This window comes from Danio aesculapii, chromosome 6, assembly GCF_903798145.1.
Source record: "Danio aesculapii chromosome 6, fDanAes4.1, whole genome shotgun sequence".
In the NCBI taxonomy this organism is placed as follows: Eukaryota; Metazoa; Chordata; class Actinopteri; order Cypriniformes; family Danionidae; genus Danio; species Danio aesculapii.
The window spans coordinates 18,624,320-18,638,308 of NC_079440.1; the positions used below are offsets into that span (position 1 = coordinate 18,624,320).

The 13,989-nt window shown below is 34.9% G+C and overlaps 1 protein-coding gene across 1 annotated transcript in view; it reads left to right on the forward strand.

The window, feature by feature from the left end:
• Positions 1-13,989, forward strand: part of iqca1 (IQ motif containing with AAA domain 1) — a 115,190-nt gene that overhangs the window by 77,077 nt on the left and 24,124 nt on the right. Inside the window, exons 12-14 of the mRNA XM_056459711.1 lie at positions 5,770-5,837; positions 6,229-6,311; positions 9,438-9,545. Coding sequence (XP_056315686.1) covers positions 5,770-5,837; positions 6,229-6,311; positions 9,438-9,545 — 259 coding nt within the window. The remainder of the gene's footprint in view (positions 1-5,769; positions 5,838-6,228; positions 6,312-9,437; positions 9,546-13,989) is intronic.

The window sequence follows — 13,989 nt, forward strand, 5'->3', positions numbered from 1 at the left end:
GAGGTTCTCACTTCCTGAAATTACTGACCTTTGTGTTTACAATAGTGATAGAACAAAAAGTCGATCTAACAATTAGATTTAGCTGCAGTTTGACCATCATTCACAATCTTTTTACCTTTTTACATTTTTTTACAAATATATTTACGCAGGAGACCATTCTACTCTTTTTTTTTTTTTCAGCAATCAGCTACTATTATGTCTTTAGAAAACAACACACAGAGAAAAAGGCCTCACTGCATGTCTGCACAAGAGCTAGAATTCATTTTTGGCATTTTTGGCACCCTGCTTGAGTTGTTTTACACTGAGAGGTTTTGACAGCTAAATCGGTCACAGACGCTGTCTGTCTAACGCGTGTAATTTATACACAAAGATGTTTCACCATTAATCATTCTGCAAATGCAGGCACACGCAAACCCTATTCAGCTCTGCTGGCATGAGACTAAATTCCAGTTGCTAATTCTGTTTTGCACAGTGAACTTTGCTGGAATATTCAGGTATGAATTTTAGAATTCGTGCTATTGGGTACATCACATTAAGCAACAAGGAGGGTTTGTTTGTAATGTGAACATGTAACACCCATGGTTCACTAATGCTAGCAGGAGTTCATCTCATTTGTTATGTAAGTCCAGGCATCAGTGTTTTTCAGGGAGAAGCTAGTGCTCTTTCCAATAGCAGGGTGTTTCCTGATCCTAAAATCACTGACTAACAAACTCAGCTGCCAAGAAATGATCTGAGATTCTCCATCAAAATATTTTGGGGAATCACAGCACAGCCAGTCCAGTACATTTCTGAGAAAATCTGTTTCTCAACGGACAAATATTTATAACGTTATAACTACTGCTGCTTGTCTGGTTCATTTGTGGTTTGGAAAAGCCCTACATTTTCAGGTTCCAGGGTGTCTCCAGCAGGGTGAATAAGAACAGTTATACTTAAAGTTCACTCTGGATAATCAGGAAATCACATATACACACACGTGCAGGCTGTCTGTTGCTGACATAGTGTTTGTTTATATCAGGTTACCAGATGTTTTTTTACGATATATACATTTTGGATGCAAGCACATATGCCACACATATGTTATTTTACCATATTTCATACACATGAAATAGTTACATGTATAAAGGTGTGTATATGCACTGTAAAAATAAAAGAATGTGTAGAAATATTTACTCAGAAATTGCCATTATATTTTAATTACACAGAATTGGCAAGTAATATATTGAATTAAAAATAAATTCTAAAAATTGAAAGACACGTTGTTGTTGTTTTTTTATGGAAATATACATATAAAACTCTTTTTTACAATTTTTTTATAATTTGCTCATTCCTCCCAGATTTTGATCTATTTTGACATTACACAGTTGCTTCAGATTCTCCTCGGACCTCGACAACATTTTCACCCACACACCTGTCACTCACTGGCTATTTTCTCATTTTTAACCTCCTCTGTTAACCTTAGAGGTGGTTGTGCATGAAAAAGTAGATCATTCATTTCTGAAATATTCAGCATGTGTGGCATCAGCAACAATGCCAAAATCAAAGTCATGTAACACTTTCTACATCGCATTGATGCTCAATTTAAACTTCAGATAGCTATCTTAATCATGTTTCTAAACTTAAATGCTTGCAGTTGCCACAATATGATTGGTTGATAATTGTGTTTAGTGGCTGGTGAATATATAGGTAATGCTTTACTTGAAGGGATGTTCATAAGACGTTATGGATGTTCATTAAATCTTTATAATCATGACATGACACGTTATGGATATGAATGAAATTTTACCAGTGTCATTCACTTAGCTATGACATTTTAAATGCAAAGATGACATTGTTTGTTATGACAACTTGACATAAACAAATACATCACAGCCTGTTTTTGTAGATATGACAACTTAACATTACCAAGACATAACATTACCAAGACATACCAAGACATATAAATCTTTCATAAACACGATTGTCATAAAGCCATTATAAATGTCATGAATTTTACCGTCATTAATTATTTTTTTTTACCTCAACTACAGTGGTACAAGCTAAATTTGTCATTAAAATGTCATAAAATATTAATGACGCTGTTAGTATTTAATAAGACTTTTAATACAAATACAGTTTGTTCCACTAAAACGTGATCAGAAAAATATTCATGACACAATTATAATGCCTCACGACAATCATGTTCATGACAAGATTTATGACAAGTTATGACATGTTGTCTTGGTAATGTCAAGTTGTTATGACAAAGATAAAGCCTGGTTGTGATGTATTTTTTGTCAAGTTGTCATAACAAACAATGTCATCTTGCATTTAAAATTGCTTAAATGGCACAAAAGCATTAAGGGCGTGTCTGAATTCACTTTTGCTATTAAAGGATGGAAAAATACGGTTTGTGCCCTGGCGCATACTGTAGTCTAATGCTGTGTTCACACCAGATGCGACACGTGTGGATAAAAATCGCGATATATGTGCGTAAATAGACGCATTAACATTTTAAGTTTACTCGCTTCATTCTTGCATCAAATTCACATCACAATAGACTTGGATTCGCGTCATGGGCAGGGCTTCTGTCTGCCCGGTGACTCTAGCTTCCTTGCTAAATGGCTAACATGGATTTTATTGAGAGAATAGCTGTGCTTATGTGCTTTGTGAATGTTGAAAAACAGCGTTGATTCATTTGGAGCCGTTTCTGAGTCCACTAGATCCTTTCAGAGGTACACCCAGCTCTGTGAGTTCATCAACTCCTCCAAAAACTTAAACTGGAGGTTGGAGGGCTTCAGTGGTGCTTCAGACTGAGCTGAGCTCAGTTTGATCAACTGTTGTTCAATGTTGGCAGGAGGATTTTCCCCAGGGACACCAACAACAGGCGCTACGTCATAATCACGCCCTTACAAGAGAAAGCTTTGGTTAACGTGAAGCGAATGTCCACTTAAGTTCAGATTTTCCAACTCGAGCGATTCGCGTGAAAAGTGGTCAATCGCGCAAAACACTCAACTCACACCGCCTCATTCTCGCGTTATTTGCGTCTCAGCATTGACTCAGCATAAAGAGTTAGCCTCCTCTATTCACCGTCTTTAATTGCTCTTTACTTTACTTTTGCTCTTCTCTTTACTCCTGTACTTTAGTGGATAAAGAAACGATGTTGTACGTACTCCACTGAAGACAACCATTAGCCTACATATTTAATTAAAGATTTGTTTCAAAACTATTTCTAAATTCAGTTCTAATTTCCAGCCAACGAATAAATGAACAATAATAACAAAGTGTGGTGAAAAAAACTGAGTTATATCCAACCACACAACCTATTCTTATGCTCCATATGGTAATTCATACGTCTCCAAAATCCAACAGGTGGATAAATCTAAAGTAGTTTTTATTTTTTAAAAAGCCCCCCCAACACGAAGAAGGCCTGGAGGTAGTGTTTTTATATCTATGTAGTAAATAATAATTTTTGCAACATTTTAATCCTTTTTTTTTCACATATAAAGATATTTGTGTATTGCTGTGCATCCTGTGTGTATTAAGCCTTTGAAGCTGCATAGGCGCATAACATGCTCTGTGCTAGACTTTAGACCAACTTTTAGTTTGTCAATTGCATGGTCTATTTCAGTTTCTCAAAACAGCAATGCACCTTAACACGCCTTCTTTTTAGACCAGCACACCCATGAGTCCACAAAGTAGCACAAATTGATTTGCTAATTAAACAACGTGGCGCAAAAAGTGAAAATTAGGGTTGCACTGGTCTGAAAATAGCAGGAAATCGCGCCAAACATGTCTTGCTCTTTGCACGGAGTGTATGCATAGCCGGCCCTCCCTATAAGCGAACTAAGCGATTGCTTAGGGCCCTGCCGCCACTAGGAGGCCCCCACAACCCACCAGTGGTGCAAACCGCTTCCTTGCTAAAATCATTTTTATTTGCATTTTACAAATTGCAGTGCTTTAGTGCTTAAATATTTATACATTTTCACTAAAAAGAAAAAAATCATAACTTTATTAAAGTTAAAAATGTTTTGTGTGAAAGTCATGTGATCAACAATAAGCTCGCAGCATCTCATTTCTCATATGCGCTCTGTGTTCTCGCGATTCGAGTTTGTTCTTCCAAGGAAACCTGTAAGACCGACCAGTCGCCACAAGAATGCGAGCCCATGCACGGACACAGCCACCATGGCCTTTGCTTCACTGCCTGCCATTATATACGTGATTTATTTTGGAAATTGGATCGTGAAAATGAAAAAAAACTAACGCTCTTCTTCAGGCGTAGAAAAACTGAGGGGGAAAATGATGACGAAAAGAGACAAGCACAAAATCATTTTTAGCATCGCTTTTAAGTGCTAATTAATTGAAAATAGGCAATTACAGATTAGTAAACGTTGTCTACTTATATGAAATATTTTAGTTTTTCCTGGTTTTACAGACCCGTTTTTAGTCTAAAACGCATTTTACTAAAATGCAGTACTGAAGTGTCTTTCACTGACATATTTTGCACACTGGTAATATTTTTTCCTGAGACATGTTTATAAAAATTATGTCCTAATAGAATTAATCATAGTTTATTATAAGCTCTGGACACTGCATCTCAAATGTAAGGAACAGGAAAGGAGACTGAAGGAAATAATAAAGTTTGTGTTTGGGTATTAACATTAACCCAGTATTTGTTGCTTCCCTTTTTCTATGTTTGTTTCTATGAATATTTTTCATATTTACTTTATATTATTTGCTCATTGGTTTTATTATTTATGAATCAATCTTTGCATTAATGTTAATTGTTTTGTTGTTTTCTTGAGTTTTTAATTTATTCAGAATGCATATTTTATTACTAAGTAGTGCGTTTTCACTTTTGGCTAAATATTGCTCACTGTCTTTCATTGCAGGGTTTTTACTTTTGAAATTTATTAAAAAAAAAAAAAACTCAACCTAGAATCTTTTATAGAACCTTCAATCTGTTGAATTGAAATCCAAATTAATAAAATATGTTTTAAACACTCTAGAAGGATGCAAAGTATGAATCGCCGGTCCCTTTATTAAAGATTGTTTAATTCTTCATTTTTGAAGCTGCTAGTTGATAAAAACAGTGCTGTTTTAAAATGTCCAAATCATTCAGAGAGTTATTAAGTACAATAAATCAGGCTTTACTTTTCTGTTTCATTGATTGTATTTAATAAGCAATAAAATCATTGTGGGCCAGTTTGCTATGACAATACTCCACTATAGAGCAAGGTCGGGCCCCAAAGTCATTCTGGTTAGGGCCCCCAAACGTACAGGGCCAGCTCTGGGTGTATGATAGGGCCCAATAACTTAATAATGTCATAATCGTGTATAAAATCTCATTCATGGTATGTGATGTTATTATTATAAAGGTTTTATGACAGTCTTTTAAACACCCCTTCAAGTAAATGGTTCCAATGTGGATCAAATAAACAAGTGCATATAAATATAAACCCCAGAATGTTTTTTTTTAAGTTTTTTAAAGTTAGTATAAGATGACATTTATAAGCTGTCAATTGATGCACACTTCTTTAATTAAAACTTTTTTTGTACTGTAAGAAGATTCTGAAAAAGATATGCTTCATATTAAAAGAAGAAATCCACATCTTTTACTGGCTGACACTAAGCTAAGCACACTTTGATTAGAGTTAATACAGTCCAGAAACAAAAATATAATATCTGAACTGTAATATGACACATACATTACCACCTCTGTCATTCCTGATTGAGAATTGCTTTTTATACATGATTGTTATCATAACTAAAAACACATTTTCTTTGCTTCAGAAAAAGAAGAAAGGGCGAAAGACTGGAAAGAAGAAGAAAAAGAAAGAGAAAGACCTTACAGCTGACAGGTTTGTACAACTAAACTGGTGGAAAATCCAAAGTCTGTTTCACAAGAATATATTATGCCGTAGTTCAATCATTGCTAAAATAAATTTGACCTTTGCCACTGTGACCGGGAGATGTAAATCACGTGTTAAGACACCGGAATACTGTGGGATTTCGGCAATAGAGGGATTGTGCTTCTGGAAAGAGCTCGAGTGTTATTGTGAATGTCAGAGTTTGGAGCTCACAGGGTGACTGGCGGACATCCATGTGGAACGCAGGAATTCATGGCTGGCTTTGAACAGTGTGATGTAATGGAGGGTTGCGTCAGATACACTGCATGACTGATCAGTTTGCTATGCTCTTTCTGTTTTTCTATCTATTAAACTGTCTCTATTTTTTGTCTTCCCTATATAGGACCATAGAATCTCTATATGAGGAACTTGTCCTGGAAGGCTTCATAATCAGGCCAATGAATGTCAAGCTGTCAGATTACATAGGTAAAAACCTAACACTTTTACCACCGAGATATGTCACTAGTACCACCCTAAAAAGTGTCAGTGAGTGAACTCTGCAGTAATATTTGCACTAAATATTTCATATTTTTGTTTTTCAGATGTAATACAGTTATATTTTTCTTTAAACGGTGTACATATTTGACATCACTGTTAAAAAAAATCTGTCAAATTTACAATAAAAAATCTGGCAGCTGTGGTTAAATTTACAGTTAAATATATGGTAGAAACTAGGGGTGTAAACCTGTTAGGTTCGGTTACGATTATCATGCCATCGATTCGGTTCAATTCTATATCTCCGTGCATCATGGTGCATTGACAATGCTTTCCATACATACAGATAAAGTCAGAATTATATATTATTGCCTACCATTTGTAAAGCCACAATTTAACTACAAAACTATATTTTTTTACCTTTTTCACATTTTTTATTTTATATTATTACATAAGTCTAGCATTTGTTGAAATATAGTAATGGATATTAATAGAAGTAGAATTGGTCAAAACGTACAGTCCACTCTGCCAGCAGTACCAGAAAATACTTGATCTTACTTTGGCACTGAATGTTGTAGGCCCCATCACAATCATTCTTTCAGTCAAGTTTCTTGGCACGGTGTAATGCCACATTGAAAACAGACACTCTTGTCCCAGTTCAATTGCTGGGGTCACACTTCTGGCCTCCAAACTGCCTCTGAAGTCATTTGTTTACTAAACATTTCAGTGTTCCTGCTGATCATTCTCGGAATTAATTTGTACAGCTTAATCTGATAAAGTCCAAATAACTGCAAACAAATAACTGCACAAAAATAATCCTTTATTCATCAATAAGTCCCCATAAATATTATCAATGTGAAAAGGAACACAAGTTTTTGAAGTTACACTGCCCCGTAGTGTACATTTGAACTAGAAACTGCAGTCAAATGTATGTTGAAGCACGTTTTTGCCTGTTTCATGAAAATGTAGCACATATTATAAAATAAGCTTGTGTGGCAAGCAGACAATATTTAGTAAAACAAAGAAGTGGGATAAGATGTCAATAACTAAGCCAAGAAGTAGTATTCAATTACTCTCACTAAGTAAAGGCTCCTATTGTTTTTATCATCTTCAGTAGTTTGCTATTCTTTTTCCACCTCCTCCAGTTCTGCCTGCTGTCACCCCCATATGGATAAGTAAATTGAGTTTTAAAAAAAAAAAAATAAGTGTGAGCTCCTCAAACAATGCATATGCAGCTACAAAATTAGCAGTGTGATTTCACTTTTTTTTGTGTGTGTGTGTGATTTTGTCAAGTAGGATGCACATTATGTAGGATTAGCATTTATGATGACCTTGGAATCAGCATGATCATTTCAAATGTTTAATTGATGATAATTTCATAATTCATAATTTGTACTGCTAAACTGAACACTAACCCTAAATTATTCCCAAAATTAGAGGGAAATTTATAGTTAAAAAGCAATGATGTAGAAGCACATAACCCTAACCGTATGTCTTAACTTATACTGTACGCTTATCTCTTAAATATGATTGGCTGATTGGACAACTTTGATGATGATCCAGGAACATGCCCTACACTACCTGACAAAAGTCTTGTCGTCGATCCCAGTTGTAATAGCAATAAATAATAACTTGACTTCTGGTTGATAATTGGCATAAAGAAGATTTTTCTGTTGAATCATCTGTTGAACTGCATCCCAGTCATCACAAATACTGCAGAAAACCTACTGGAACCCACATGGACCTATGATTCTCATAGGAATCATTCAAGTTTGGTAAAGGAAAAATCATGGGTTGGGGTTCAATATGGTTTGGGCCCCATTCACCATGGGGCGTGCAAGAGATATGCAGAGTGGATGGCAACATCAACAGCCTGAGGTATCAAGACATTTGTGCTGCCTATTATATTACAAATCACAGGAGAGGGCAAATTTGCAGCAGGATGGCACTCATACCCATACTTCAGCCTCCACATCAAAGTTCCTGAGAGCAAAGAAGATCAAGGTGCTCCAGGATTGGCCAGCCCAGTCATAAGCATTAACATTATTGAGCATGTCTGGAGTAAGATGAAAGAGGAGGCACAGAAGTTGAATCCAAAGAATCTTGATGTCTTGTTCTTGATGTCTATGAGTCCTGCAGGAACGCTTTCTTTGCCATTCCAGATGACTTTATTAATAAGTTATTTGAGTCATTGCAGAGATGTATGGATGCAGTCGTTCAAGCTCATGGGAGTCACACACTATAGTAATTCTTTTTCCTCTGCACTTTATATTCTATACTCAACATTATTCATGTTCAACGAGAAAAAAAATTCTAAGCAACCAAAGTCAGACCTTACTGTTCTAATTAAATCATTAAAAATCAAGGCATGATCATATTTTATTTTGGTAAAATAAGTGTAATCTAGAGGTCTTTGCCTTTCATATAAGCAACTTCTGATACCAAATGATCAACTAGAAGTTAAGTTATTATTTGTTGTTACTAAAACTTGGATAGATGACAAGACTTTTGTCAGGTAGTGTACTTAGTGAAATCACCCTTACCACATTCATACACAAAAATACACATCTTCTTTGTAAAGAAATTTGCACCATTTTTGAGTGTTGCCAGTTGTTCTATCTTTCAATCGCATTTGTAATCAAAGAGTTACATAAGGCCATCTAGCATTTGTAGATTATACTTTATGATAAATCCATTACTCAGATTGTGTTTACTACTTGATCACAGACACGTGCACAGTGCTGAATCACATCTCTGTCAACGATAGTGTATCGAAATGGAGTTTATGACTCATCAGTCGTTAAACTGTGCAGCATAGCAACCTAATGTTGCTCTAAAATGGCACAAAATATAAAGCCAATAGCAAAGTTTTCATTTAAGTTTATTCTGTTCTTTCTGGGAACAGGGTGTGTCGCTTAAAGTATAGAAACCACATTGACTTCTATGTGTCGGAACAACTTTGTTACTCTGACATGTTTGTTTTTTTTAACATTCCTTGGAAACCAGGGTCACAATGTTGACGTGACGCAATGCTGGCAGGCAGCCAATGTTTTCTGATGTTTGATAACATACAGTATATAAAGCAGTCTAGCATATGTTTTTTCCTTGTGTCTCTAGGTGAATACAGCTACCTGGGCACAACACTACGCCAAGCAGATATTGAGCCTATGCCATCTCTCTCAGACGTCAGACAGCTCATCGCACTTTATGGCATCCTGCCTCTGGGTGAGTGTAACCAGCTCTGACTAGTTAGACCTAGTCAACTCTGCTCCCCTTAGCTTAAGTCATCATATAAATGTTCAAAAACATCTGGACACTTTTTTTTTCCATGTTGGATCTATTTGGACACAGTAGAGCATATATAACAGTGCTAACTATAAAAGAGTTATGAGGCAACTTAAACCAGTGTGTGATCAATAAACCTAAATGGGTTAAATGGGTACATAAATTAAATTAGCATTTTAAAAAAATATATATCACATGAGCATCATGACACAACACAAATGAAACATGGAACATATGAAATGTATGGTTTGAGTATTTTATTCAAAGCCATAAGTTCCATGTATGTTCCACAAGTTATTTTAACAAGTTGTTGTGCATGTGAGGCTCATGTGGTTATTATGTAAGTGTTCTATTCTGTAAGTGTTTTGAATGTTATTGTTATAACGATTTTATTACCAGATTAACCCCTTTATTATTTTTTAAATGACAAAATTTACAAGAACCACAAGAGGAAAAATGTATTGTAAATAAAAACAATATTTAAAAACAGATTAAAACATTATTATTATTATTATTATTATTATTATTATTATTATTATTATTATTATTATTATTATTATTATTATTATTATATTTCCCTTGAGTAAATTTTTAGTGATGTATCGGTACTTTTACTCCACTATTTTCCTTCAACCTGCAGTCATTATTTTTCTTGTCTCTAGTGATTGTCTAAAGTAGATTAATCAGTCCTGTGATTCTTGTCCAATCAAATCGCACTTAGACAGTAAATAACATCATACTGAACAACCGCAAGACATTGGCTGCTCATAAATGCAACAAACCGTTTGTAAGCATTAAAAGTGTACAAGAAGATGTCTAAAAACTTTACATGCAATGATGGAGAGACTATATAGACTGCATGTCACTGATGAGTAGATGGATGTTTACTGTATGAGGACTGAAACCACCAAATGCCCTTAAACAATTACTAATGCACTACAGAATGTTACGTTTACACATCCATGCCCAAATTGCATGTTAACGCATGAGCCGTTCACATCATAATACTCACTACTCTTGAGTACTTTTTAAAAGGGCTACTTTTTACTCATACTCTGAGTAATATTTACAACAGATACTTTTACTGTACTTGCACTACATTTTTGGGAAAGTAATGGTACTTTTACTTCAGTACGATTTTTCAATACTCTCTCCACCACTGCTGAGAGCTTACAATACCATTTATATATAAATGAGCATTGATTAATCTCATTGTCCAAAAATTCTTTCCACTTGCTCCATGAAATAATCCCTTTCTGTTTTTAGCTTTAAAGATCAAGTAAGGGTTTCCATCTTCCATATAAGTTCTATAACAACTGCATCTTCAAAAGTGGGAGGGGTTGACAGAATGTTCTATGTTCTTCCAAGCAAATAGTCTTCATTGGTGTGAGCCTGTAGTTTGCCATTGGGAAAGATTAAAACATTGCTATAATACTTAAAAGAATATAGTACTTAGGAATAAGGAATTCAAGAATTTCAAAGGAGATTATTAAAAATAAAACTTTAAAAAAATGTAAATAAAATTTTAAAAAGTCCAAAATGAAGCTTACTTTTTTTTTTTTAGCCTATTTGATACTTTGTAAGAAGTCTACATTGAAGCTTTCTCAGTTATTTGCCAAGGCTTGACATCAGACTAGAAAATTGAAGAATATTAAAGAAGTTTATCAATGCTTGGAGTATAGATGGAAATTATGTGTCACATACAAAGAAAGTAACAGACAAATAGCAGAAGTAGGTTTGGGAGCAAGTCAAAATAAGACAAGAAAAATAAGACAAACAACATAAAAAGTCCTACAGTAGTGATATTAGCTGTTTCTAATGCCAGCTGATGTGCGGGTGCTCTTTATAGTTATACAAACTTCTTCTTCTAACTCAGGTTTTATAGCAGCAAAAACAGATAGCTGTTTTTTTTAGATATTATGTTTTATGTTGTGTATTGAAGAGTACAATTGCAAAAAAAAAATAAAAATAAAAACATGATTTTAGATTTTAGTAGTTTTGGAAATTTTACATTTCAAAACATTTTAAAATATATGACTTTTAAGAGATGGTGCCAGTTTTCATAATCAAGAGTAACATTAAATGGTTCTTATAGTGATTAAAGAGAACATCTTCAAGACAGGACTTTCTGTATGAAATTTGTACAAAATCTACCAAAATAAAAAAGCAAGTTACTTTTTTATGAATATCTACTTATGTTAAATAGAGATGAATGCGGTGGCAGAGAAGCTGACTTAAACTTGCTCAGAGAAAAGCTGTTGCTTTCAAACATTGTTTACTTCACTTAATGTTTAATAAAGTCAGTTTAATGGTGAAGGGATTGATCGAATATGCCTATTGATTGAAGTTTTGTGAGAAATGTCATGCTGCCTTGTAAAAGTATTTTGAAGTATTTTCAAAATACAGTATTTTATTTTGATACATTTCTGGCTGCTGTATTTTGTAGTTTATTTTGATACCTTTAAAGTGAATGTATTTGGTATTTTATTTTAAATACATTTGAATGTATTTTTGTCCATCCCTGGTTAGGTATCTTTTTTCCACTTTCTAAAATAAATTCAATACAGAATTTTTGTCTGCCAGTTCAAACACATCTTCTGTAAAAGCACTATGAACCACCAAATAATTTTTAAAAACACTACCACTCCACTTGCAACAATTATTTTGGTAACAGCACTGTTAGACCCACACATGCCTGTCTGTGTGCATGTCTGTGTGCATGCTTGTCAGTGATGGTAATAGAGTGCACCCTGTCTGCCCTTCTGAACTGTACTTGACCCAACTAAGCAGCTCGTGGTCTTTTGTAACTTTCTCTGTAGCGAATGCTTCATTGCCATAGCAATGGCTGGTGTCTCGTATCACAATATCAACACCAGCATTCACTCCATCCACTCACATCTCATTTAATAACCCAGCCTGCACTGAATAGTATCATACACACTCTGCCCTGCTGGGCTGTAACCTTAACAGCACACACTTCGCAGGGAGAGTTGGACTGTCCCTCAGCGATTCGTGGCTCTAGGCACATATACAGAGCTCAGTGTTAAAACACAAAAGACTCCTCCATCAGTCAGCAAGCAAAACAATCACACTCAGGAGTCGGGACGTCTGTGTCCCTCAGGACCTCTGTGTGCAGTGAGAGAGTGTCATGTCTCTCCTGAGGTCTATCAACATGACAGTCCCAGAGGAGAGTAACAAAGTGTCTACAATGTAAGTGGTGCACTAGATTGGTCCTGATACAAAAAAGAAAATACCAAAAATATTATTATTATTATTATTATTATTATTATTATTATTATTATTTATGTTATCAGTTAGATTAATCTTTTTTTTTAAATATACAAAATAATTTAATTCTTAGAAAAAAAATTAGATTCAAAGGAATAGTTCACCCAAATATTTAAATTCTGTCATCATTTACTCTTCCTTCAGTGTTCTAAACCTGTTTGAGTTTCTTTTATTTGTTGAAAACAAAAGATATTTTATTAACCATTGACTTCCATACTATTTGATTTTTCTACTTTAGTATTTAGTTTCCAGCTTTCTTCATAATATCTTCTTTGTGTTCAACTGAGGTTTATAACAACCAATTCAGGGCGAGTACATAGTGAGCAAAGTTGGGTGTAACACGTTCCACAGTAACGTGTTACTGTATTCTAACGACATTTTTGGGCAACACAGTAATGTAACGAATTACATTTATGCAATGATTACAGTCAGTTGCGTTACTTACTTTAAAAATATAGCGTTTAGAAGAAAAAAGTGCTTCTTTTAAATCACGTTTTCTGCTGCAATGTCAGTTAATACGCATTCGCTTTTAAATAGCTGGAAAATGTACTGCTGCTGTCGAGAGTGTTTGCTTCTTCAAGTGGAAATACAGACATTACTTTGATTTCATTGAGCGTAACAACAAAAATATTGCTGTGAAATGCAGTCAATATCCAGTCTCTAAAAAACTTTCAACTGCTTTTAACTCAACTTGTTCAAGCACTTGAACAGAAAGCATTCTTTGACAATACTTGTCGCCAAGGAGAACACCGGCATCCAAAAACACGGCGGTCCGACTCAGCCTAAACCAGAATCGGGAGTGAATGTATCTTCTGAATGTGAAGATAAGCGTAGCTGCTTATGGGGCCATTCACATATCTTGTCTTTTCATTAATCACGCAAGTTCGTTATTTCCAATTGAGGAGCGCATATTGCGCATGCTCGCATATAACTTATGCACCCAGTGGAAAATCGTGAGTCACGTGACAAGAACTGACCCATCAGCTTCATACTATGTGTGGAATATATACATTTCGGTAGGCTAATGACCTCAGGCAAACACAGAACACCCAAACACTGCAGTGATTTTTCATACTATGGGTGTCAATGGTTACAG